The 27,801-nt window shown below is 37.9% G+C and overlaps 2 protein-coding genes and 1 long non-coding RNA gene across 6 annotated transcripts; 1 reads left to right on the top strand and 2 right to left on the bottom strand.

The window, feature by feature from the left end:
* Positions 1-778: 778 nt before the first annotated feature.
* LOC148783384 (uncharacterized) lies at positions 779-2,258 on the bottom strand. Its single transcript, XR_016049794.1, has 2 exons — positions 1,922-2,258; positions 779-1,826 (listed from the first exon to the last, which is right to left on the bottom strand). It is a non-coding gene; the product is annotated as an uncharacterized LOC148783384 (long non-coding RNA).
* A 546-nt stretch (positions 2,259-2,804) lies between these two features.
* LOC18431260 (uncharacterized) lies at positions 2,805-14,555 on the top strand. The gene is made up of 13 exons (XM_011623912.3): positions 2,805-3,264; positions 5,530-5,944; positions 7,091-7,763; positions 8,270-8,310; positions 8,911-8,979; positions 10,028-10,128; positions 12,667-12,745; positions 13,250-13,348; positions 13,460-13,528; positions 13,629-13,678; positions 13,756-13,837; positions 13,914-14,008; positions 14,086-14,555. The coding sequence occupies exons 1-13, from the start codon at positions 2,894-2,896 to the stop codon at positions 14,219-14,221; spliced, it is 2,280 nt and encodes a 759-aa protein (XP_011622214.1). The 5' UTR covers positions 2,805-2,893; the 3' UTR covers positions 14,222-14,555.
* Positions 14,556-16,660: 2,105 nt separating this feature from the next.
* On the bottom strand, positions 16,661-27,023 carry LOC18431261 (DNA-binding enhancer protein-like protein). 4 transcript variants are annotated; one of them, XR_016049793.1, is made up of 5 exons: positions 26,806-27,023; positions 26,602-26,657; positions 26,426-26,484; positions 17,379-17,556; positions 16,661-17,269 (listed from the first exon to the last, which is right to left on the bottom strand). XR_016049793.1 is itself a non-coding variant. In XM_088858891.1 (5 exons), the coding sequence occupies exons 1-4, from the start codon at positions 26,914-26,916 to the stop codon at positions 17,534-17,536; spliced, it is 249 nt and encodes an 82-aa protein (XP_088715017.1). In that variant the 5' UTR covers positions 26,917-27,023; the 3' UTR covers positions 16,661-17,269; positions 17,490-17,533. The 4 variants fall into 4 exon arrangements, 3 of the variants coding, with proteins under 3 accessions (XP_088715017.1, XP_011622215.1, XP_006841451.1); XM_088858891.1 differs by having other exon boundaries at positions 17,490-17,556; XM_011623913.3 differs by lacking the exon at positions 26,426-26,484.
* Positions 27,024-27,801: the final 778 nt, after the last annotated feature.

The raw sequence follows: 27,801 nt of genomic DNA, 5'->3' as shown, positions 1-27,801 counted from the left end.
TTTGTTTTTTTTTTTGTTTGTCAAAAGGTGATTGCAACATGTTGTTATTGCATACTTTTTCGAAGACAGGAATGATTTATTAGTATGGAAAAGTTTTTTTTGTGACTCAGGCAGACGTTTAGCCAAGGACTTGCAACTAAAATATGAAATCGAGGATGTATAAGTATTAAAAATGTACTTTGAATTTTAAACTTTTCTTCTTTTTCATATTCAAGATCAACGTTGCCTAGATCATGAATCTCTAAAAATTTGGATCTAAAATCGATCTTTAAGATAGACTTTAGAGCGGGGGACACACATGCATAGATGAGGCGGCGGACTTGTAGAAACCCGTCCTATTAATATTGAATCTCAGTCCTTTGCAATATGGATCCACTGTGCATCCCACTCTGCATAAAATAGGAAAAAGTTGATTTAAGATCGTACTCAAAGGCAATCCTGTTTCAAAATTCATCTTGGATGGATCAGAAACGTCTGAAGTTGCTCTAAATTAATGTTTGCTTTAGACCAATGATTTTGCAGCTCAAAAAAATAGTGCAATTTTTTGCTTTAGATCAATGATCTGCAAAGAACTAGAATGTGTTCAATTTTTTTTTAAACTAGTCTATCTTTAAAATTCAAAGTGCATTTTTTTTTTTTTTTTCGAATTAGTGATTGCATTTGGTTGAGATTATCGATATCTAAAGTTTTAGGTCCAAGTTCCATATCTCAGATTTTAGATCAGTGATACAGGCGGTAGGTTAATTTCATCAAAAACTTCCTTCAAGCGCCCTCGAGTGACTTCAATAATGTGCTTTGTCTAACCTTCATTTAATGAGTACAGATCTGATCACAAGGCTGGGAGTGAGTTGGATTACGTCCTCCCATCCCGATATGATCTCGCACCAGGCTTTTAACATTACCATTTAAGCTACCATCAAAGTTTAGTTTGAGGATATCACGAGGTGGGAAGCCCATTGGTTTCAGATTCTTCAACTCAATTAGCTAGTGCAAAACAAAAATAAATGGCTTCCCGACCCCCCAACTCTCTTTCATCCTAGGCATATGTTTCGGATGCCATTTCCACCACCTTGACATGAAATGCAAGCCACAGCAAGGCCTACATCTTGTATAGGGCTGGTATCATCCACCCACATTCTGTTAACAGCTGAGATGGGATCGGATCTTCACTAGGGGTGAGGACATAAACTTTGATGGAGAAAAACAGTCCCAGCACAGCCCAGCGCATTTGCGGTGGTGTAGCAACTGTTAGCCCCTGTTGGGAGGCCAGATTGTTGGTCCTCGGCCTTTTGTCTAGCCATCGGTGCTGCCATGCCAAAACTTTGTTGTCTTGCCATCATCTACCAACAGTCTAATATTTGACACCATAGACCTATGAACTTCAATTTCCCCCAATGTTTTTTGTTTTTGTGAAGCAACATAACATTTATCCAGAGAGTTGCAATGACTCCGATGCCCATCTCCACCACCATCTGAGAGCCTGCTTCGTTCGTCTCTCCGCCTCCGTGTTTCTTTGATTTACAAACTGAGAACCAATTTACTTATGTTTCTTGCTTGACTTCACCCATAGGGTCCTCTTCATAAGCCGCCCCCCCCCCCCCCCCCCCCCCCCCTTATGAATCAGAGCATTGAGATGAAGTATGCATCCAAGTTCAAGAGAGTTGATAATCAGCGCTATCTTACAGTTGGGTGAAAAATATCGGTTGATCACCCTAACCATCCAAAATCGAAACCGACCGGCTCCGATCTAACTGAACGATTAAAAGTTAGTTAACCGGGCGATTTTACGAACAATGATTTAACCACACCCACTCTTTTTCTCTCACCTGCACAATAGCATGGCACATAATTATCTCTCTATCTCTACTATTCATAAAAGCAAGGCATTATGCCATTAGAACACACCCAATCTTTCTCTCACCTGCACAATAGCAGTTCACATAATTCTAGTTTCAAGATCATAATGTCACTTGAAACTCTCTCATCATTGCAGTGCTTCTCTTGCCAATTGATTCACCATTCATTCCTCCTAGTGCTGGAAACGGGCCGGACCCGATCTGACCCTACGAGTGTTGGTCAATGTCCAATAAATAAAAAAAAAAAAAACATAACATGGCTTTACAGGACAAAAAGCTCTCGCCCAAACCCTGCCCTCAGCCCAAACCTTAGATTTTTAAGGCCAGGCAGACCGGACGGGGCCAGACCAAGTCCATGGCCATGGGCCATGGCCCTAACCCTAGTTCTTCATCTTTTGTCCTTGCCTTTTTATAAAATAAAATATTCTTAACAATATATTATTTTTATTCTCTCTCATAAACTTTAGCCGCCCTTCGCTTAATTTGGGGAAGAGAGAGAAAGAGGGAGGGAGGGCCACGGAAGGCCGCGGTTGATTTTCACAAACCACGTCACGCGCTGCACGTGAACCGCACCAAGTCCCAAAACCCACTCTGTAACATGTATTTTCACCAAAGATTCAAGGGCATTTTCGTCACAGTTCAGAACCACTAGCCATAATCGCCGAGGAATCCAAACCGCTTCGTCACTAATCGCCGAGGAATTAGAGCTCGACCCCAAATTCCGAGGAATTCACGCATTCGTGCGATAAATCGCCTAGGAATTCGATCGCTATCTCCTAATCGCCGATGGATTCATAGAACTTGCCCTGCTACAGGCCAGGAATCAGACATCCTCGTCTTGATCGCCGACGTATTGGGGCAAAATCGCCGAGGAATTGGATATAATCTCCGAGTAATTGGAACAGCTGCAAAACTGTATATATGCATTTCATAACCTTGTTTTGGACATTGCTTCGGTTATGGTCCAAACCAGAAGAGTGAGAGAGATGAACCCTTAGCCCTAAAAATTCGCGCAAATTACCATTTTAACCCTGACCATGGATACTCCACCTGAGGAGCTTCTGAAGAAGATTCAGGAGCTTGAAGCTGGCCATGCCCTCCTCAAAAAGGAGGTCTCGAGGTTAATGGTGGACTCTAAAGAGAGAGGAGGGGACCATAGTAAGAGGTCTCACTCTGTGTCTCCTCAGAGAAGGTTTGTTGGGACCATGAGGAGCTCTGACTCTCCTTCTCCTTCGCCTTTTCACCATTCGTCGCCTTTGCAGAGAGAGAGCAGACGTGGAGGGGCTTTGAGGAGTGGGGGAGGGAGGGGCGCGAGAATGAATTTCACTGATCGGCAGTACCTTAACATTTTGCAGTCGATGGGGCAGTCGGTTCATATATTTGATCTCTCGGGGTCGATAATTTACTGGTGAGTTTTGATTAGTTTTGCTTTGTTTCGACTCATTGTTTTGATTTATTTGGTGAAGTGAGATTGGTTTGTTTTGATTCATTTCTCTGGTTGTTTTGCTTCATTGTTTTGGTATTTTTTTCGTCTGTGGTGGCATTTGTTTCATGTGTTTAATGGCATTTGTTTCGTGTGTTTAATGGCTTCTGACTTCTTATGTCATTTGAAATATGGGTTATGTGCAGTCCTTTTTTTATGGGCTTTTTGGTGTTTTCTTTGGTCATGTTGATTTATCAGTTGTTGTCTAAATGGAAGGGCGCGTATTTTAAGTGATAATGGGAATGTGGCATTTTATACTGGACTGTGGGTGTTGGGTTTTTTGCCATTTTTTCATGGAATTTTCTTTGAATTGACTTCATTGTTTGAAATTTGATAAAATCCTTCTTCTTTAATGTCATTATTTTCATGATGAAAAGGGAGTGAGATAATTTGTACCTGAGTATTGGCCTTAGTTTCTATGTTAATTTTTTCATTTTTTTTTTCCGGGATTACTTGTGTAATTTACATGTTACATGTTAGAAAAGTCACTTTTTTGTGGTGGACTCGGTTTAAATGATTTGGGTTTCAAATAGTGGATTAATGTATTTTGACAGGTAGTTGCCCTAGATTAAAAGATAAAAGTTATTTGCATTAGTGCAGGCTTGGCTAGTTGCAATTATAGTTTTTGAATATTTGTAAACACACAGAGTTCTAGACACATGTACTTGAGGAGGACATTCTCCAAGAACATTAATCAATTGATTGGCAAAGCAACCAAACAACGAAGAGAAAGCTACGACAGGCAGACTAGAATGATTCACTATTGGTTTTTTTCTCTGTTGGACGAAATGGCCCGCAAGTTGGTTAACTGTTGGGCTAGTACATGGAATTTCTCTGTAGTAAGAGAAGTAATGTCACTGAGGGTGCCAAAAAGTTGTATGTCATAGATGATTGAGAGGAGAAATAAATGGAAAGATATGAAGCTCTTCACATGTATCTGCTACTGGTATAGCCTGCAGCCTATAACATAAATTAAGTTTATAGCGAATCAGCAATACATGGTGGAGAACTCGTAATCCTTCTCTAGAATTTTGGATTTTTTTTATGGAGTTGCATTCTATGAGTTTTAGAAGCTTGTTTGAGCATAGGTAGAGAGCAGGGCAACTGACACCTCTTCTAAATTGGAAGATCTGACAAATTATGAGCTGACACTTATTATAAGAGAATGGAACTAATTCAAGTGAGCTTCATTTGATCGTTAATCGCCTGAGAGAGGCATAGATTGGGTGCAGTAGATTCTATAGATTTTCCAACTAATAGGAGCTACTAATGAATTCTACTTTTGTCGAGTAAGAATTGGAGCTATCTATCTTGCTAGATAGTAGGAGCTATCTATCTTGCTAGATAGTACTTGGGGAAGGATATCAAAATTACTACATACAACATGAGTTTGTTGTATTACTAGGAAGAGAAAAAGGATGCTTGTGAGAGATTGAGAGAGGAGAGAGCGGAGTGGCTAATGGGAAGAGTCAGTGCATTATCAAATTTGGGCTTTCTCTAATGCACAATTGTTAGGGATCCTCATATCCTTAAATTGAAGCATTAAAAATGGTTCTATATATGGTTAACATAGTCCCTCACTTAGTTTTATGTTTGACCTCTTTAGGCATTAGAGATGCAGTCTTCGAACTTTGTTTGCCTTTTGTTTGTCATGTCTCAGCCAACACTTTTTACTATCATACTTTCCAACCGCTAAAGTGAAGCTCCTAGTGTAGCCAAAAAAAAAAAAAGGTGAAGCACCTGCAAGTAGGTTGTAGATGACGAGCTGAGAACAGAGGAGCTAGTAAGGTGGTGGTTGCTAAGAAGTTTTCTTAGTGGCAGAAGGATGAACTTGATTGCCATCTCATCTTATATAGTTTAAAGAACCATGCATTTTACCAGCAGAACCATAGTGCTTTTGTGCTGTTTTCAACTCTTAAATCTGTAATTGAACCGATGCGCTACATTGCCACAGGTTGCTACTGTCTTTCTTTTTTCATTGTTCATTTGTCCAGAAGCATCTGCTTTTTGCCAATTTTTGGTAGTTCTCTAAACTACATCTAGCTGAGACATCACAATGTTTTTCCATTAATACTAATATGTTTTGAGCTTCAGTTGTGACATTGAATTGTGTGTTTCTTGCTTGTTGTGCAACTTGTTATCCTTACTTTCTTTAGGAATTACTATTATTACCAGAAGCTCTTTTTGCAGGAATCGGTCTGCAGAACTTCTATATGGCTATTCAGCAACAGAAGCCCTTGGTCAAGATGCCCTTGAACTCCTCATTGATGCTCGTGACTTTGATGTTGTGAGTAATATAATAAAGCGAATAACCATGGGGGAAAACTGGACTGGGCAGTTCCCTGTAAAAAATAAATTGGGGGAGCGGTTTTCTGCTATATTCACAAATACCCCATTTTATGACGATGATGGTACATTGGTTGGTATTATTTGTGTTTCAAGCGATGTGAGACGCTTTCAGGAAGCTGGAATCGATTTCAACAATACAAAGTCTGTTGGGTCTGAATCAAGTTATGTTCAGTCAAGAAGCATGCCCCCGAATAGGAGCGGCACAGATGACCAACATCCCCTACAAGCTGCCATTGCTTCCAAAATATCCAATTTGGTAAGTTTTCATTTTTATGATTACACATCAAGCTTTCATAGCAAATACATAGAAATATCCTAAAACATTATTCCATGATATGATGGATTATGACATATGGTTATCCACAGGGGTGTTCACATCCATTCCTGACTCACTGAGGTTTTAATACTCGGCTCGGGCTCAGGCTCGGGCTCGGGACTGGGCCTCTGCTCAAGCCGAGTTACTTAGGGGAGTTGGAGTGGACTTACCTGAGTATTGTACAAGCCCAAAACAGGGCTAAGATTTTGGAAAAACCAATATACAAGAAAAATTGGTAAAAGTAAAAGAAAAATGGTAAAAGTAAAGGAAACTATAAAGTAATTAAAAAACCCATATCAAATGGAAAAAATATATAAAAGATGGATTTAGAAAAAAAAAATTGATTTTTTTTAATGCTATTTTTTTTACAAGGATCATATAAATTTTATTGAATCAAATGAAAATTACAAATACAGCATAACAGTAGTTCAAATGAGCATTGTCAATATATGAAAAGGTGAAGATATAAAAATAAGGCCTATAATCATCATCAAAAGCATGAGAATTATATATAAAATATTTTATTAATTGATTTTGCAAAAATAATATTTTTACGATCTTTAATACATTTTTCGTTTCACCCGCGGTTGTACTTTGTACACAAGTACTCGGCTTGGCAAGGGGCTGAGTACGAGTAGACTTGGGAAACCTGTCGATAATAGATGCGGGAGAGTTAGATTGTATCTGGGCACATACTACAGTGGGCGTCACTGGGTTAATCTCCATCTACTGTCAGAAGGGACAGATGGTGTATGCCCCTTTGGCATTACCATTGACCAATATTCCATCACGTTATGGTGTAGGCTCCCCCAGAATGCGACTTTTTTATTGGTAAATCTTCCTCGAAAATGATAGCCTCCTGAGTTAAACTTCATAATGGTGTCTAAAGACGATATTTCCACGCATGTTTTTGTTATTCGAACTACTTTTTTGTTATTCCCATATAAAACATGGTTGGGAATATCAAATGTCCAGGCTGGCTAGAATTTACATCCATTAATGCAGATAGCAAAAATAAAAGTGTAAACAGCAATCTCTGAGAAATATATGCATAGTTATGTTGTGACTGTTGAACTACTGAAACAGGCATCGAAGGTGACTAGCAAGGTGCGCTCCCACATACGCATCAGTGAGAACACCACAGAACGTGAAGGTGGTAGTGGGGATAGCCAATTCTCTGATCATGCATGCTCTGATGTTGGCTTTCCTTTTGACCATAATAGAGAGGATGCAACTTCTAGTGGAGCCAGCACGCCAAGAAGTGATGCCCCACCACCTCAAATGGGTAACTCACCCACAACTCCATCAGAAAGATCTCCAAGAAAAGTTTGTAAAGATACACCAGAGGGCACTGAAGGGAAAATTGGGATTCACAAAATCATAAGCTCAAAAGCAGAGGCATGGATTGGGAAAAAAGGGATAACGTGGCCATGGAGGGGAGGTGATGGGGGTGATGGGGATGAAAATAAAGCTCGTTTTGCTTGGCCATGGTTGAATAATGAGAGGGAAAATAACCAAAGTTCTGAGAAGGCATCTGAGGCTGGTGTGAGACCAGAAAACCAAGCTTTTGATAATAATCATGGGGGGAACAATGAGGCTCCTGGATCCTGGTCATCTTTTAATGTCAATAGTATGAGTAGCATAAGCAGTAGTGGAAGTACTAGTAGTAGTGCCATCCAAAAAGTGGACATGGAAACTGATAGTCTAGATTGTGAAATACCATGGGAGGACCTGACTATAGGAGAACAAATCGGTCAAGGTAATATTTTTTAGCAATAAGTGCTTCATTTAAATCTTTCAACGGTAGACTATATGCTCTTGGTCAAATTACCCGAAAAAGTTGCATGGTCTTGTTTCATTTCAATGTAATTTCTATTACCTGAATCTTATGGGACAAATATAAAATTGGTCATATATAGCAAACTGCATCCCCTCGATCCATTTTTTTTATTCTTTTACCATCTTTCTTCATCCGAGTGACACTCCTATGCACTGTAGAATCCACCATAGTGAAGCCATTTGTTGGGTCACGTCTTAATATGATCAGATGATGCAAACAGGAAATAGAAAATGTTATGATTATCTTTCTGCTTCTGGACACCGCTTGTATACCTTCACTATGTGCAGCTTGATTTCCGGATGCATATTTTAGAACAATTCATAGAAGCGATTGGAGTACTGATTGTTTTTTCATTTTGAGCTGGCACATTGTTTTTTACTCTTGAATTTATGATTCTTATTTCTAGCTATTTGATAATTGGGCAGGTTCTTGTGGGACTGTCTATCATGGCCTATGGTACGGATCGGTATGTTTTGTCCATTTTTTGTGCTTCTTATAATAGGAAAGTATACTACAATAATCCAATGGGCTAAGGAGTAACCACAATATAATGGGTTATCGCCTTCCAATTAAATGATGGACAAAGAGGGAAGAAAGTGGGCTGCCTGTTGAAGTTCTTTTCTTTTTTGGTGGGCCACTCTCTCTCTCTCTCCTTTTCCCACCCCCACCCCCACCCCCCCTTCCGGGTGATGGCCACAATGTGTCATGGCTTTTCTTTAGTCCATATTTTATGCTACCCATTACACTACATCATACTATCTTACCCATTACACTACATCATACTATCTTTTTGATAATTAGAGGTACCTTTGAGCAGTAGGCGTGAATCTATTGCGATCCATAGAATGTCACAAGACTGGCATTTTTTATGTCTCTGTTGGGATGAACCCAAGTAAGTGGGCCTGTCATACTATGGATAACCATGAATGCATGATGTGTCACATTGGAATAGATGCGCCCACATACATGTTGGATGTTTTGTTCAAGAAGTTCTGTTGTCCAAAACCAATGTCTTGATATTCTTCTGTTAAATGCAATGGGAGGCTTATGATAGAGTTTCTTGCAGGATGTGGCAATCAAGGTGTTTGCCAAGCAAGAATATTCTGAAGATGTTATTGCTTCCTTCAGACAAGAGGTAATGTGTTTAAGATTACTTCCTCTAGCTGTATTGGTGTGACTCTCATTTTAACAATGCATCTATTACAAAGATAATTGTTAAATGAAGCTGGGGTTGTCTTTTATGGCTAAATGGGTTAGCATTCTAGATCTACAATATTCCTAATTCTGGCGATTGTGGGTTCTCAGATTCATCCTGGATATAATCCTGCATTATTTGATGCATATCTTAACAATTAGATCGATAGACATCTACGCATTGTAATTAGCTGGATCAGGGAGAGCTCTAGGAAGGGAGAAATGCCTGCCACAAATTATTAAAATGAAATATATATTGCATTAAAAAGGCAAGAGGTAGGCCCAAAAAGACATGGTTGGAAGTAGTGAGAAAAGATATAGGGACTTTTGGTCTCACTGAGGTATGGCCCTTGATAGAGCAGAACGGCGGATCAAGATTCGTGTAGTCAACTCCAAATAGTTGGGAAAAGGCTATGATGATAATGATGGTGATGAAATACATATTACATGAAAACAGTGCTTCAATCACGAATAGTGCACATGCTCCGGAACTGCAAATTCCAAACACTGCTTGGACCTGTAATTTTTTTAAATGACCATTTTACCCCATCTATTCAAGAGGTTGTAGTAAAATGCCTTTGTTTTCTTGGTATTTTAAATACCAGGTACGTAGAAGAATAGTCATTTATAAAAACTGATGGTGCAAGCAATGTGTCAAGATACCAACTCTTGGAAAACATGCAGAATTTATTCTCGTCTTCCAGGCACTGTTTTCACATGTTTCTCACATTTCTGAGATATTCCATGGGAAGTGTCAGTTATTAAATGCGCCTGTCTGTAAGCTTATGAATTTGCTGAAATTTTTTGTATTTGGCTTGTAACAATTTATTTTGTTGGGTCTTCTTACGTTTTGGTCATTTTAATTTGCCAGTCTTAAATATTAGTTAGTAAAAAATTGATTCAAAATTTCTCTTTGCGCACTTCCTGTTCTTGTTTAAAATTTTGAGAGCCATGTTCTTTCCTAAATCCACATTTTTCTTTGATTGAAGGTATCTCTTATGAAGAGGCTGCGGCATCCTAATGTACTTCTTTTTATGGGAGCAGTTACTTCTCCTCAACGTCTTTGCATTGTTACAGAGTTCCTTCCACGGTTCATTCTTGACCCTTATTATTGTTGTGCAATTCTCTTGCTCATTTAACTTGTATTAATAAATTTGATTTGAATCACTTATGTAATAGTAATCTTCAATTTGGATGCATAATATTAGATGGCTCTGCTGCATAATAGTTCCTGCTTTCTCCTTAATTCTTTATTACTGATTTTATCTTTTACTCTCCCTCTTCAATCTCTTGTAGTACTGCCAAGTGCCAATTTCACATTAAGTTACATGTGCCCCCAGGAATGAGTCAAAGTTATGAATTTAGGTGTGATGCTGGTTTGTAAGAAACTACGGAGATTACTACCAGTATCATAATTGGTTCCCTTGTTATCTCTTTGGGTTAAAATGAACCTTGGTAGTATTAGACTGTTAAATCTATAGAAAAGTTCTATCCCAGTCTCTTTAGTCAATACAGCACAAATGTTCAGATGTTAGGTAGAGGAGGAAGAGAATCTTTGTGAACATGAAAACCCTAAACATTTTCATGTGGCATGTGTTATTTTCAAAATGCTATATATACAGGTCTGAATTATGGTGCCCTACATGGCAATTTTGGAATAATGAAGGGCTGTTTATTCTTTTCCTTTGTTGAATTTGCTCTATTGAGAGTGTTTTCCTATCCATCATGCACTGTATTTTGGTATTATTTGTAATAGATAAAGCTTGCATCCCTAGGGCCTTGTTAGAGAGGCAAAAAATTGGATTCTTGCACTTAACTGTAGACTGTTCCCCTACAAGTGTGATAAATTCGTAAAAGTGATTTCTTTTTTGATAATGTGATTTCAAGGAAGGCAGGAGGTTCGACCTGGACATTACAAAGTTACTTAACTAGATGTATAATGAACCCACTGGAAGAAAGGTGAAATGAGATGAACCTACACACGCACGCATGCACACACACACACAGGGACATTACAAAGTTACTTAACTAGATGCACGATGAATCCACTGGAAGAAAGGTGAAATGCCATGAACATACACACACACGCACACACACACAGATACAGATGCGCATGCACCACACACAGCCAGACAGACATGGACACACTGAAACAAACAAACACATGCACACACATACACACACATGAGAGAGAGAGACAGATTTTATATGCCCATGAGCTTAAGCTGTCATTGACATTTGTTTTCACTTATTTCTGCCATGTGTTAAACAGCTCATACATTCTTCCTTGTTCACAAACAAAGAAGCAAATAGCGTGCTGGTACTCATATACGCATGGATGCACATGTAATTGTAATATTCTTTGGGAATAGTTTGGTATTTTTGTTATGCCTTAATACTAGTGTACGTGTCATCTATGTCATGTATGGTATTGTCTATTCTCATGCTAAATGATTCTTTCATGGCATTAGTAGATTCTTGTAGTGGGTCTTTAGGGACTTTGGGGCAACAAGCTCATAACGCTAGTTGCCAGGAGTATTTGGATTTTGGGTTAAAAAATGTAAGTTCCTAAGGTAAGGGCGACCGACTTATTTGTTATTGAACTTATACTAGACACTTTTCAAAAGGATATCATGCACAGAGATGCGGTTTATGTTATACGAATTAGTAGGAATGCTAATATTGGTTTGGAACAGGGGGAGAAGAGTGAACCCTTGTTCCATCTTCTCCTTCTATGCATCTTTGCTGCTATGCATGTGAATTCAAATTTTGAGGTTATATGTTTTTCATGATTTGCCATTTTGAGAGGGTCATTTGAATTAGTGAGAGATGGTTATAAATTACTGGAGTTTCATTACCAAAAGAGTAGCAGGGATCTTGCCTGGGCTTCCTCACACACCAGGGCCACTATCAAGTGCTGCATAGGGTAACTGTACACGTTCTCGCTCCATCAATACAATGTTAACATTATAAAAAATAAGTGCTGCATAGGTTTTACCGTCAAGATAGCACAGACAAAATGAAAATCATCGGATGTGCCCTACTTTCATGGAGAAAGGTTACAGGCTTCGCCATTCCAACAATGGGCAGTGGTTTTGAATTCACATCTTGATTCTACAGTTTGAGTTATTTCATTGACGGAAAACATTAAGGGGATGGATGTGACGGAACGGTAGATAATTTTCAGTTTAGGCAATACCATGGAAAGACAGATACTGCCACACCAGGGAGCTGCCTTCTAATTTTAAATGGAAAAAAAAAGAAACGAAAATAGAAATTGAATTTTGATGGATGCTAAAGAGGCTTTGAAAAGAGAGAAACTCTGTTTCATTAGGCACAAGAAGAGAAACTCTGTTTCATTCAATGGGGCTTTTCCTTATACAATTTCTGAAGGATCTGTTTTAAGTATCTGCACTATTTTCCCTTTCTGAGTGGGTAGTTTGTTTATGACTTAGGGAAAGGAAGGTATCCATATTTTTGGTCATTTTCTTTTTTTCCCCTTTGGGTTGCTCCTTTTCTCTATTGCCCCCCATTGAACTACCTCTACTCTATTTTGAGAGGGTCCCTATCTAATTCTTTGACAATAATGAAGCAGTTTTTTTGCCTGTTATGTGGACTCGTATTGCAGTGGTAGTTTATTTCGGTTGCTCCAAAGAAGCACACCCAGATTCGATTGGAGAAGACGCATTCACATGGCAATGGATATTGTAAGTACACATTTTTATAAGTATCATATATTTAACCTAGATCTAACATATATTTCACCTAGATCTAACGATAGCTGGAGTTTTTCATTTACCTGTATCACTACTTCATTTTCTGAAATTCACTTTCCATATCTTATGCACTACAATTCTGAGCATTACGTGACAGCTTTCCTTCTTTTTTTATTATTATGTACAAAATGATATGAAGCACATAATTTACTAATTCCTCGTCTTTCGGAATTTCTTGTAAAAGCTGTCTTATGCTCTTTGCGTAGGAGGGCCACATAATTCTACATCTATATTTAATGTAGATACAGAGATATAGTTTCAGGATGGCTACAGGAACGCACTGTACATGTCAATGTAAAGAGATCCTTATTAAATAGAAACACCTTGTTAAATAGAAACATTTTCTGAAGGACTTTTGAGACTAAGACAATCTTGACATCTTTCTCCCAGCTGCTATGATTGTCTATTTTAACATGGCTTGCATAACTTCTGCAGATTCGTGGCATGAATTATCTTCATCACCGTAACCCTCCGATTGTTCACCGTGATCTGAAATCATCAAATCTTCTTGTTGACAAGAACTGGACCGTAAAGGTTCAATTTCGGTCATTTATACTTACACATGCACACACACATACACAAGTTCCACAGTTGTGGCTTTTATAGGGGAAGAAGCATTAAAGGTATCTGTGTCTCCTTTTGCAGGTTGGAGATTTTGGCCTTTCCAGACTCAAACCTGATACATATCTGTCTACAAAAACAGGAAAAGGAACGGTAAAAAAATCCCTTTACTCTTTTGAAATTATTCAATAATTTTATTTTTATCTAAAGGCACTATTGGATTGTATCTAACTTTTATTCTTGTACTGTGCAGCCACAATGGATGGCTCCCGAAGTTCTTCGTAATGAACTCTCTGATGAGAAGTAAGTTGCAATTGGTTTTCTTTCTTGAGATGCATAAACTTAGAAATGGTTCTCATCCACTGCATTTGAATATTTAGGTCGGATGTTTACAGCTTTGGAGTTATATTATGGGAGCTAGTGACTGAGAAGATCCCGTGGGAGAATCTCAATTCGATGCAGGTGCTCTCTCTCTCTCTCTCTATCTAATTGACACACTCTATCTCTGTCTCTCTCACTCATGGGCTTGCAAATGCAGGTTATCGGCGCTGTGGGATTCATGAACCAGCGACTAGAGATCCCAAAAGACACAGACCCTCAATGGGCATCGATAATCGAGAGTTGCTGGCATACGTATTGATCTTAAACCCAAAAACTGAAACAAAAATTGCTGCTCTTTTTACTTCCCCAACTAACTTGCACTTTTGCAGTGATCCCCAATGCCGACCAACATTCCATGAACTTCTTGATAGATTCAAAGACTTGCAAAGGCGCTCTACAGCACAGGCACATCAGCCATTACGTGCTGCCCCTGCCGATGGTATTCAAAGAGGATTACAGGAGTAAAAAGCGTGAAAAATAGAAAGAGAAACTATTACATGCCATGCTGCCTTGGTATCTGAAGCTATTTAATTTTTACCACGTTCAAAGGTTGCAGATTTATATGATTATACAGAAACTGCTGTGTTTGGGTGAAGCTCTGCCATGTGTTATTCCAAGTTGATATGCTCCCATTGGTTCACATGAGCCCATTTCTTTTCTTTTTTGAACTTTAGGACCATTTTTTAGCTTTCCCAATCCTTGTGTATAATGGTATCCGGTAACATTTTGTGACTCATGTGCTATGTTTTCATACGTACTTCCTGTGTATTATAATGCAAAAATGTTCTTTTTCTTGTTTTTTTGGTGGTTCAGTTATAGGAGCAGAACTCAAGATGTATCGCAATAATTATGATATACGTGCTAGCGCATCCAAACAGCCTGGGCCTCTCTCTATCTCTTAGGGGTGGCAACAGATCGGGTCTGTCCTGACCCGGACCCGGACGGGAACTTTTGGGTCCAAAATTTGGACTCATACCTCGGTTCTTGGGTACACTCGGGTCTATTGCCACCCCTGTCTTTGTGAGACGGGGGTTATGCTTATGAGCTTTTATTTATTTATTTATTTATCATCATATACTTATATTATTATATTATTGACAACATTTACAGTATTGCACGTTTATTTATGAATACCTACATTCTTTACTACTTTTCGTAATAACTGAAATCCCTAAGAAACACGAACGTATTGGCAGCATTTATGAATACCTAGGTACACCCATTATTCAGGTTTGGTCCGGCTGAACCCAAACCCAAACTTGAAAAATCTTTGGATCCAGGTTTTGGACCCTAACTCGATCTTTTGAGTTCAAATTTTGAACCTATACTTAGATTCGAGGTCAGGTCTACCTGTCCGGTCCCAGGTCTATTGCCAACCCCTACTCTCTCTCTCACTCCACAACGGATATTTGATCTCTTTTTAAGCGCATGGATCTATCATACCCCTTGCCAAACATCAAACAAATGAAATTTGACGCAAAGATTATGTAAAAAGACCTGATAATTTGGAACCATTTCACCCGTGCTTCTCTCCCTTAGGTTGCCAAGATTATAAGCCCCTCTTGTAAGCGTTCCCCCAGTTCTCATATCATGGGATGAGAAGCTCAGTTTATAACTCGCTGTTATTTGATAAACACATTTTGAAAAGGTGTGATTTTTAAAGTAACATGAAAATAATGAAATTTCAAATCAAATAAAATATGAGATTGTATACAAAAATACCATTTACCTTTTATATAAGACGGTCACAATTCCTCACAACCATTTGATGTAAAATTTGATAGTGGTCACAATAGCTAACAACCATTTGATGTGAAATTTGAAATCTTGGATGTGTCGTAAAGTTCAAGAAAATTTCTTTTGAAGTTTAAGCTTGATCAAAAGAATAATTGCAACCACCCAACTATACACCCAATGGTCAAAATTATTGTGACCACCTTGTAAAAAAACAGGTAAATAGTATCATTCTATACTTTCCCATAAAATATTGCCGAATACTACCATTTTCAAAAATCACTTTTTAAATGCATTTTTAAATACCTTAAAATTATTGCTCCTGATTATATTTGCCACTTAATCATGGCATATTTGGATACAGCACCTTTGAGCACCAGCATATAGCATTAATATTGATGAGTAGTTAATTATCTACATTGCGAGCTGATTTCTTATTCATGTTTCTTAGAATTTAATTTCCCCGTAACACCCCCCCACCCATCCCCCACCCCACGCCCCGCCCCCCGGCCCCATAAAAAAATATTATCGTTCTATACTTGCCCATAAAATATTGCTGAATACTACCATTTTCAAAAATCACTTTTTAAATGCATTTTTAAATACCTTAAAACTATTGCTCTTTATTATATCTGCCACTTAATCATGGCACATTTGGATACAGCACCTTTGAGCACCAGCATAGAGCATTAATATTGATGAGTACTTAATTATCTACATTGCGAGCTGATTTCTTATTCATGTTTCTTAAAATTTAATTTCCCCCTAACCCCCGACCCCCCACGCCCCAACCCAGCTACCCTCTTATTTACGGCTTTTTTTCCTTTTTTTAAACTTGTATAATGTTTTCTTAAGTCCCTTTGAATACTCTTATTATGATTGTGATTTATTTATTTACTTTATATATATTTTTAGATCACCAATTCATACCGGTCATACCCAATTCAAGTCAATCCTACAATCCAACAAGAATTTGTGGCTGAACAGTCCATCTGCATTTTAAGACATGGCAATGGACCATTAAGTTATGGTTTTAGTCCAGAAACATGGGACATGAAAATGTGGCCACATAAAATGGAATGCCAAAGGAATGTTTGTCTAGATAAAAGTTCAGTCGTTTTGATAATAAGCCATGGCTCCTCAATGATATCTTCCACCACTCTACTTATATTTAAAAAGCATCTTTTTAACTAAACTTGCCTTGTTCAAACAATTGCTGCCTCGTCGCATTCTCTCCTTTTTTGGATTAAGGGGAGAACTCAAAAGGCTTCCCATAAGGGCAAATACTCAATGTGCTAACATAATTCTATGACCAGATTACTTGGAATGAGAGCATACCAAAATATGCGCCTCCATTTGAGGTCCATTATTATTGAGAATGAACGGTGCAGGTAATCCTCTCATTCTCAAACAATGGCAGTGCAGGTGACCCTCTCATTCTCAAACAATGGCAGTGCAGCTAATCCTCTCATTCTCAAACAATGGTAGAGGATGAGGTTGCTTTTATACGCATGCCATACGCATTGCTTGTATAGTGTACCTGTCCTTTAGGGACTCCAAATATCTCTCTCTCATGTGCGCACAGCGCATGGGTACATGGAAACGGAGTATATCTTCAGCTGTTTCTATAGCATTATCAGAAAACTACCCGCTGATTATGAATGAGCAAAGAGGTACAATCAGATGTGAATAACTGTATCATCGAAGCAAGAAACGAATTGCAGCAACTGCATCACCTTTGTGCTCCCTTAATGTTCTCTCAGCCACTTTCTTGTCCAACTAGATTAGAAGAAGATAACAATATGTTAGATGTGAAATAATAGATTGGGAATGATTTGAGGGAAGTTCATGTACAATGTGTGCCCTAAGTTTTGTGTAGATCTTTTACATCATCCAAGACATCACTTGGCAACAACTGATGGCTGGGGTGATGTTAAAGCATTGAAGGAAACGTCATTGTGCACATTGAATTCTTCCCCTTGAGGAAAAGCAGGTTAACCTCCAATTCGTTGGCAATGATGTCAACATCAGCAGGATTAATCTTCACTGCAGCAAGTTCTTTCTCCCTACAAGGATACGAGGCCATTAAACACTAGTGTTTTGTTCAACTTTCTCTGTAAAACAAGGTGAAGCCAATTTGCACTGTAATAGCAAGCATAGTCTCAAACAGATTGCAACGAAGAAAGAATTGTTCCTTAGTTTCAAGCAGTGTTTTAAAAATCAGCAAATCGGTGAGTCGCAATGGACTCGCCAAGTCGACGAGGGAATCGGTCACCCCGTGTCGATTCTTGTGTAATACCAGCAATCGTCTGGTTCTAGAAGAGAATCGCTGATTTTGAACCGTAAATCTTTCATATGACATCATAAATCGCGATTCTAAATGAACTATGATGTCATAGGTCGGTGAGTCACTGGAAGAAGATATTTTGGTAATTTAGTTTAAAAATATGGACTGTAGGTGTACTTCGGCCCTTTTTCTTGATACTTTGATGGTAGGGGTATTGAAGAGGTATTTATAGCTTTCAAAGTTTGTCTAATTCTTCGATGTGGGATTTGAACCGAGTGATATAGCGTTGAAACGTTATTCACTATAAATATTATTATATAGAGTTATTCAACAACCTACGATGGGGTTGCCGTGGTTATCATTTACGGTTCTTCCTAGGAGACGCTATCTTCCATTTTTATTTTTTGTCTTCAAAAACAAAATTATTGTCTTCAAAAAAAATAAAAAGAAGAAAATATTATCAACAAAAAAATAAAACGAGTCAAAAAAAATAACAAGAAGAAAATAATATCAACAAAAAAATAAAACGAAAAAATACGTTTTACTTAAAAAAGGTAATACACAATCTTCTTTTTTTTCTTGTAAAAAAAAATTAATAAAGTATTTCTTGGCAAAAAAATAAAATAAAAGGTACTTTGGCGGCAGCATTTTCTTATTTTCTTGTAAACAAATAAAAAGTAATACAAGAAGCACAAAAAACAGGAAATGCATCTTTTTTTTCTTGTCAAAAAAAAAAAAAAAGTAATACAAGTATTTCTTGTCAAAAAAATAAAAGGTATTTCTTAATACAACAAGTATTTTTTAATACAAACTAGGAATAACTGATCTAATTATAATTTTTATTTTTATAACATGGTAATCTTCAACATAAATTTAGGAATATTAATTTTAAGATAGGGTTCATACAATGAGACTATTTGAAATCTCTCTGTCTCTACTAAACAATCTCTTCCACTAAATTTATTCTAGAAATCTAAAAAATTAAATTTTTGAAAAATGAAAGTGTTATTTTGAAAATTGATAAGCATTCTAAAAATTGCGACATTGATAACTAAATATTTTATTTTTTTATTAATTTATTTACATTATAAATCATGTAATGTACTATTTTTCTTCTAATTGTCAATAATACATTTTAAATTTGATGATATGATAAGATATTTTGAATTTGTTATTATTTATATAATAAAATAATTATCAAATGTAAACCAACAATTTCAATTTCAATATATAATATTATAGTTAGCTAGGTTGTAATAATTTTGGATTAGAGTTATTTAGGTTGTAATAATTTGGTTTTTTTTTTTAACGGATTAGGGTTTTCTACCAATTCGAGATTTTAGTGGCTATTTTTTCATCGATTTAATCCATTCTTTATTGTAGTCTACGTACGATTATATAATTTATCCATGATAATTCTATATTTTTTTTTTATGTGTTGTAAATTTAATGGTTAACATAAGTTCATACAGGGAAAGAACATCTCAATATTCGCAAATTGATAAAGAAATAAAAGTTAATAATGTAATATTGGATTCCTAAAAAACAACATTTATAATGAATTTTAATATATCTTTTGGATTTTTCTAAAGTTTAATCGTACCAATTCGGCCGATTCCCGATCCGGATCACCGATTCACCGATCCTGATGGGTTTTTGAGGTACCCGATCCGGGGCACCGATTCGTTTTTTAAACCACTGGTTTCAAGCTTTGCTGAGTTAAAATTTTGGGTAAGCATTGTACTGATTGTAGATTCTGCCGATGTACAACAAATAACCAAACTCACATGCTCACAGTAGAAGTACACAAGGGTAGGGTCGAGGTTACCTGGACACCTACCAAACCCCGTTAAAGAGGTCCTACCAGGTTTGTGATATGTCAAATCATTTCTTTTTCTTTTGGAAATAAGGTTAACTTTTGTATGTACATAGAGTCAAGGATGGCGTCCCATGCATCAGGTGCTCCAGACATTGCACAGTATGGGGCACATTTAATGGATATACCTACACCAAAAGAAAATGGGATGACATGAAATACACCAAAAGTTTCTGCTTGCTGAGTTGCCTTGGTGTTCCCTGGATTCCTCACTGATGCAGCACCATCACTGGTGTGTGTCAGCCACTGTGCTGGTCGCCAAAACAAGGTATGGAAAGCCTGCACAATATGACTCTGTGATCAAATAAGTGCTCGAGTCACCATGGGTATAGGGCGGACCTCAAGGCCAGGTGAGGATGTTCTTAGAGTCACCATCAATCACTAGAGCAGTGCCCCAAGTTGGATTGAATCTTTTGATACCCTCGAGGAGGGAGATAGTCTCAGCCGTTGTGGAGTCGACATGTCCAATGAATCCCAAGAAGGAAAGGAAGGTGCTCCCTGTATAGACACCTGAAGCCTGCAGGATCAAGGTTGCCGAGGGAGCAGCCGTCAAAGTTTAGTTTGATGTTTCCCTTCTTCTGGCAGTCACCACAGTGAGGAATGTGATTAGTGCAAAGTCTTACAGTTAATGTGGCTTCCCAACTGGTAAAAGTCAGCAGTGGCATAGGTTTTGAAGGCTATGGTCATTTTCTGCCCAGAAAATGACCATAGCTTTGACGCGGTCTTTTAGGACTGGTGTAGGTGTCTCCCTTTCTTCAAAAATTCTGGGGTTTCTCTCATCCACAACACCCATAGGTTAGCTGTCACTGCAGCATGCCATAGGAATAGGCCCTTGACCGATAATGGGGGAGAGAATCTTGGAATAGTTGAGGGATAGATTGTGGCAGGAACCAAGACCACTGGAAACTTATAGAAGGTCAGCCCACTTTGCATTGAAGAAAAAGGTTTTTTCTTTTTGGTGAGTCAGTGGGGAGACAACCCTACCCTTTGTAGGACTTGAGACTAGAATGTAACGATGCAAATCATCAGGCGCTAACCAATTAAGCCCAGGCTCTTTTCCTAAGAAAAAAGTGTTCATTAGTTTCTTCGGCTAACGTGCACATAGCGCACCTATTAGGGGATGGGAATGTCCCTTCTTTTTATTTGGTCCACAATGAGGACTATTTTAGAGATGGCAATCCAATCGAAAGCCTATATTAGGGGGAATGGGTTAGGTTCAGGATTCTTTGGCCAGTGAGAGGAAGGTGAGTGTTGCTGCAGGGTGTGATAGAAGGATGAGACAGTAAACTTACTGGATGGGGAGGGGACATGAACCATCTTGTCAAGACCATCCCTTGGAGAAAAAGTAGTTTGTAGAAGGAAGCATGCGAAAGTAGTTTGTAGAAGGAAGCATGCCATTTCGAACTCTACAAGCTCATGGTCTTGCAAGGCTCTTCTCCCGAAGGACTGTGCCACCATGATCTGTTGACCACAGGCAAAGAAGAAAAGGGCATAGAGACAAACTTGAAGGGCAGAGTGTCCAATCCAAAAGTCCATCCAAAAGTTTACATGATGGCCCATTCTGGACCTAGGGGTGGCAATCGGGTCAGGTCGTCCTGACGACCTGGTTGGTCGACCCAATCTGGGTCCAGGTCGACCCAACCCGATCATATCTATATATAAACACACATGCATATATTTATACAAACGTACATACATACATACAGCTCTAATGGTAAATATTTTTTGAAATATTTAATATTTTAAAAAAAAATTCATATAAATATATATGAGACCATTTATATTTGTTACAAGGTGGTCACAATAACTCCTAGCCATTAGATGTCAAATTAGATTGCTTAGGATGTGTCATGAAGTTCAAGAATTTTTTTATTTTTGAACTTTGAGTCTAGTCAATGACATTCTTACAACCACCCGATTTGAAATCTGACAAATGAGAGTGTTTGCAACCTCCTTGTGCCAAAAGTACATGATCTCTTTGTATACTTTTCCATATATATATATATATATATATGGGATTGTCTACAAAGAGACCATTTATCTTCTGTACATGGAGGTTACAATCATTCTTGTCCCTTAAATTTCAAAATGGGTATCTGTAAGAGTGTCATTGAATAGACACAAAGCTCCAAAAAATAATTTCTCGGACTTCATGACTCAACCCAAGCCATCCAATTTGACATCTAATGAGTGGGAATAATTGTGACTGCCACGTACAAAAGATAAGTAGTCTCTTTGTAGACAATCTCAATGTATACATCATCATCATCATCATCATCATCATAATTCTAGCCCTTTCCCAATTAATTGGGGTTGGCTACATCAATCCTAGTTCTCTATTATGCTCTATTAAAGGCCATATTCTTAGTGAGGCTATAAGTCCCCATATCTTTTTGGACTACTTCCAACCACGTCTTTTTGGGCCTACTCCTTGCTCTTTTCAATCCATCCGCTTGAACTAACTCGTACCTCCTGACAGGTGTTGTACTTGATCGGCGCCACACCTGGCCAGCCCACCTAAGTTTACTCTCTCTCATTTTATCGCCTATTGGTGCCATGACTAAATTAACCCGAATAGATTCATTTCGAATTCTATCTCTTCATATCTTGTCACTCATCCATCTCAACATCTCTGCTACACTCATTCTATGAGTAAATTGTTTTTTGTCTGCCCAACATTCCGCCCCATAGAGCAAAGTTGGTCTCACCGTTGTCCTATAGAACTTGCCCTTCAGCCTCATTAGTATACGGTGATCACATAAAATTCCAGTTGCACATCTCCACTTCACCCGTCTAGCTCTAATTTTGTGTGCGACATCTTCCTCGATCTCTCCATTTTCCTAGATTATCAACCCAAGATATCATAAGAGCGATCTTTTTTGTACTTCCTGACCGTCAATCTTAACTACTTCCTTGTCTCTACTCTTATTATTACTAAACTTGCACTCCACATACTCTACCTTAATCCAACTAATTTTGAAAAATATTATATTTATATATATATATATATATATATATATATATATATATAATATCTTTTGAATATTTTTTCAAGAACCTTTTGTTAGATGATAGACCCAAGCCCTATCTAGACCTGAACCGGGTCGAGTCCTGGTCCAAAATCCTAGATCCAAGTTGGGTCCAAGTCAACCCAGACCTAACTTGGCCTATTGCGACCCCTATCTGGAGTTGATTCGAATGTTCTTGCAAACTAGTTGAACCTGGCTATGAGAGATCGCGACACCCCAGAGTATGTAGCGTTGGAGGTTCCCTTTGGTAGTCACCCGGATGCATCAGTGTGATCCTTGTGCCAAACTATAGTTTGCCAAAGGTGGCGAAGTGCCGTCACCATTTACATAGTAGTCCTACTGAACACTAAAATTACCCAATCTTAATAAGGATTGGGCAGACAATTCTTGTCCCATGCCACTAGGTGGAATTTGTGGGTCTTCATTGCCCCCAACCCCAGAGAATTCCTCACAAGATGCTGCAATTGATTCACTATAGGTGCAAGCATCTAAAAAGACATTTGGTAAATAACGATTTAAGAGGGTTGCTTTGATGAGAGTTATTAGGTTGGGTTGACATGACCTGATAAGCAGCCCTAGAGCACAGTCATGGGCACCTTTGTTTTGTATGAAACATGAGACAGAGAGAGAGAGCAGGGTAATGCACCTACTATAAATTACATCACCCATATCTACACCCATTCATCTTTCCATGATGGGCACCTTTCAATGTTACCTAGTACCATCCTTAATTGCCCAATGGATACGCAAAAACATAGAATAACTTTTTCCTATATTTTCCATTCCCTATCTCATCGCCTCCTCTCTTTGCATATTTCTCTAAAATGACACCTTCCTCTTTGCCATCGAGGGGACACAACAATCTGGCTCAAAAAGTTTCATCATTTCTAAAATATGTAAACCTCCTGAACTCTTAATCCTGGGTGGTCCCATGTTCATTCATCAGAAAAAACAGAAAAATGGCATTATAAAAAATAATTTTTCCCTACAAAAAACCACCATCCCAAAGAGAAATAATGAAAGGCCACTACCTTTGATTGCCCACAGAGGACTTCTTGCAACGATCTAGTAAATGGCTCCCACCAAAAGAATTGAACAATGAACCCCAAAATCTTTCACTTCCATGAATTAGAAAGATGCATTCATCCATGTAGGCCCCCTAAGTACATCTTGGTGGTCATATCCAAGAAATATATTGCAAGCAATCGGGGAAAAGAGTACTCCTAAATAGCTAATATGAAAGGGAAGATGTTCCACCTTTGGGGGATAGAGAAAAAAGAGGTTTTTTCTTGGGGCATCATAAAAAAATAATTTTTCCCTATAAAAAACCACCATCCCAAAGAGAAATAATAAAAGGCCACTACCTTCGATTGCCCACAGAGGACTTCTTGCAACGATCTTGTAAATGGCTCCCACCAAACGAATTGAACAACAAACCCCAACATCTTTCACTTCCATGAATTAGAAAGATGCATTCATCCATGTGGCCCCCTTGGTACATCTTGGTGGTCATATCCAAGAAATATATTACAGGCAATCAGGGAAAAGAGTACTCCTAAATAGCTAATATCAAAGGGAAGATGTTCCACCTTTGGGGGATAGAGGAAAAAGAGGTTTTTTCTTGTGTAGTCATAAGGGCATTTTGACAAAAAGATAATTTCAAAATGTCAAGTTCTGTTCTGAACAGTGGTGTGTCAAGCTGACACACCATTCACTTATTAACAAGTCTAAGAAAGAAATATTTCTACAGCCAAAAACCTGTGCAACCAAGGGCAGTGATTTCATGCAACGGTTGTATCATAGTATAATGCAACGACACTTCTAGAAAACCATGTTTGTGGTATTTGTATGACACACACACTCTCTTCATCTCAATAATCCAATCCAAAACAAGAAAAAAATTCAATTTGAAACCTAGATATGGTCAAAATGGGTCATCTCCAAAAACAAATCTAGACCATTTATTGGGTGAATTTCAATATCTTAGCCTTTATAAACTCAAAATCATTTTTTTCTTTTTTAACATTGTTCATCTGATGATAATAAATCCATCCAAAAAAATTGGAAATGAAAAAATCTTTCTAAGGCCTAGATTTAAGCATTTCAACAAAATGAACGGCCTATGTTAATTGGGCTAAAAAAAATACTTTCTAGGTTGTGTTTTCCAATTTTTCTTTTTTGTGATTGTTCATTAGAATGAAAAAAGTTTATATTTCAAAATTTGGATCAAACAAATGGCCATACCATGGTTTTTAAAGGTTGTTGCATCATATTACTATACAACTGTTGCATGAAATCATTGCTCGTGCATCCAAACGGGTCCCTAATAATTATCGATAAATAGAAGCAAAGTGGTCAAGAAACCATCAAGCCCGTGACATCATGGGCTCAAATCTGAAAGGTCAAGAACCTTCTTTCCAACAGAATATGATGATGAACAGATTGGTTTCAACATGTTCCTCTACCGAAACATTTGGAAACTTCTCCTTCACTATGCATCGAGATTAGAAATTGATCGATCTTATAATCACAGGATCAGCTTGCTTATTAGTCCTGTAAATTAGGAGTGCTAAGGATAAGATTTTATTTTATTTTATTTTGATAAAGTTAACATTGTATTGTTGTAAAGAGAGAGAGTACACAGAAGAAGGGGGGGGCGGAGGAGTGCTAAGGATGAGATTAATCAAAACTATTCTCATTAATGAAAGCCTAGAAGCGCAACATCATCTAAGGGACATCCATCAAAACCATTTATGTTACAATTTTTCCCATCATTGAATCTGCTTGACAATCTATTGGAACAAAGGCATTTAGGTTACACTAATCAAGCCATTGAAACCAATAAGAGAAGAAGCACATCATCATAGCAATCTACCACAGCCCAATTTCTCATAAGAAAAAAAATAAGCACATGGAAGTCATTGTCAAAATACACATGAATATTTCCCAGACCCTTTTTAGCATTCAAACAACAATAACCTTCCAACATTTCCTTCAAATCCTCCCCTCCTTCCCTTATAGTCTGGAAATAGTCCACTTCTTTTAAGTATTTGCATTTAGCTTCACTGGTTTCACTCCCATAACCACAATCATCACCCTACTTGTGTTTCCCTTTCTATTTTTCATTTTACTCCCTGGTTCAACTTTCTTTAAGGTAATGAACCCTCATAATAATGCATACTGCAGATATCAAGCTAGTGTTCTGATGCTCATCATCTTATACATTAAGTCACCTTATCATACTCTATTTCAATTAAATCACGAAAAGATTGGTAAATCCATGCCAACAACAGGGGTTTCCTTCTACTAACCTCAACTTAAACCTAAGGATTTCCATTATTAATGTAACCCAATCACACTCAATCTCAGTAACTCATCAGTTTTTTTTTTTTTTGGTAATTCAGTGGGGATGACGAGTCCCTACCTGTTTTTGAAATCGTTAGTGATTTTTTAATGTGTTAGGTGAGCATGGAAGCCTAGACCTTAGCTGGGGCACAAGTGGTGCTACCACCACAACCCCAACCCCATTCTCCTCAAAAACTCATTAGTTGAAACTAGTTAAGTGCAGATACCCTTTGTCATCTGCTTTCTTGTTGAAAGATAACTGTAAGGAAGAGTACTGTACAGCATCCTACTTATTATAGAAAGAAAGGTAAAGTTTTATCAGAAAAGAAACAGTGCTCATTCTTGCAACTAAGGCAAAATCTTAGTAGAAAAGACAGAAATTTAAAATGGATACATACACTGTAAACAAGTTGAACCATCAAACACCATACGGGAGACAGTCCCAGTCCAAACTTCCCTTTAAGATGGTTTATGATGCAAAAACGCAATCAATTGTGAATATTAATATCAAAATCGGGCACTTACCGTGATGCCCCATATCAACATTAAGGTAAATTAAATAATGAAATCTCACCTCATTTTCATCGCATTCCAGTCAGCTTCTGCAGAAGCCGCAATGGACGCCATTGCCTGCAGATTATGATAAAAAATAACATAATCAATAAGAGTAACCATATAAAACCTTTGAGACTCTTGTATGAGCAAAGAACGACTCAGATATGGAGAAAAAAAGCAGGAACAAAAGGATTAAAGGAGGTAGAGAGACAAAAAGAGGGACCTCTTGGACTCTGAGTGAATTGAGCTGGCGGTCTTCGACATGGTCAGTAAGCTTGTCTAGGGCTTTGCTCTGCTGCTGCAAGTCTTTTGAGTCCTCCTCTACAACTTCCATCTCTCTCTCCTCTCACCTGATCTTCTGTAAACCCCGTAAACCCCAGAGAGATGCAAACGCAAAACCTATAAAACCCTAGATAGTTGATGCACAGGCAAAAGCCCCACGAATCTCACACGCGCGCCCTTAAAAATAACTTAGTTGAGCGCTTCAATTCAACCATTTTGTCGATAAATTTATCTGGTTTAACCATTCCCTAATCGTAAAAATGGTTGAATTGACGCGCTCAACTCATCCGAATCGTTAGTTCATCTAATCTGGTATATCCATTCGGACTAGGGAGTTGTCAATCCGGTTCTGGAATATGGCCATTTTTCTGGATGAGAATAGGTAAATAAGAAAATAATAAATAAAAATAATAAAAATATAAATCATGGGAATCGGGTGATCCGAAACACCTAATTTTTTGACAAATTAGCCGAGAGGACCAACTTGATTCCCAATTCACTAATAATCGGGTTAGTTCCCACCGATATCTAATCTAGATTGATGATTTTCGACCCAAGACGGTGGGTTTTGAACCACTTATGCCATGTATATTTTTTCTGGATTTGGAATCAAACCTAAACATGGATAATTTGGATCTACCTAAGTGGCAAGCTGAATGATGTAAATTTTATGCTTGTTATGGGTTTCAATTTCAGAACATGCCTTGATTATAAAATATCATTTTATGGGTTTCGAACCTTGAACGATCGGGAGTATATATTATTTGGCTTGTTTGTGGTTCAAACCAAATGATGAATATCTCCAGCTCGTTCCAAGTTCCAAATTGGGAATATATAATTTTTTTTATTCAAATACTTAAGTTGGGATTGCAATTTGAAACAAGAAGTGGTATTTTTTTTATAATTGACCCTATGGACTAATTTATTAAAGGGTGAG

This window comes from Amborella trichopoda, chromosome 2 (assembly GCF_054954075.1).
Source record: "Amborella trichopoda isolate Santa Cruz 75 chromosome 2, AtrichopodaSantaCruz75HAP2 v2.0, whole genome shotgun sequence".
Lineage (NCBI taxonomy): Eukaryota > Viridiplantae > Streptophyta > Magnoliopsida > Amborellales > Amborellaceae > Amborella > Amborella trichopoda.
This window is presented reverse-complemented; position numbering and strand designations above follow the sequence as displayed.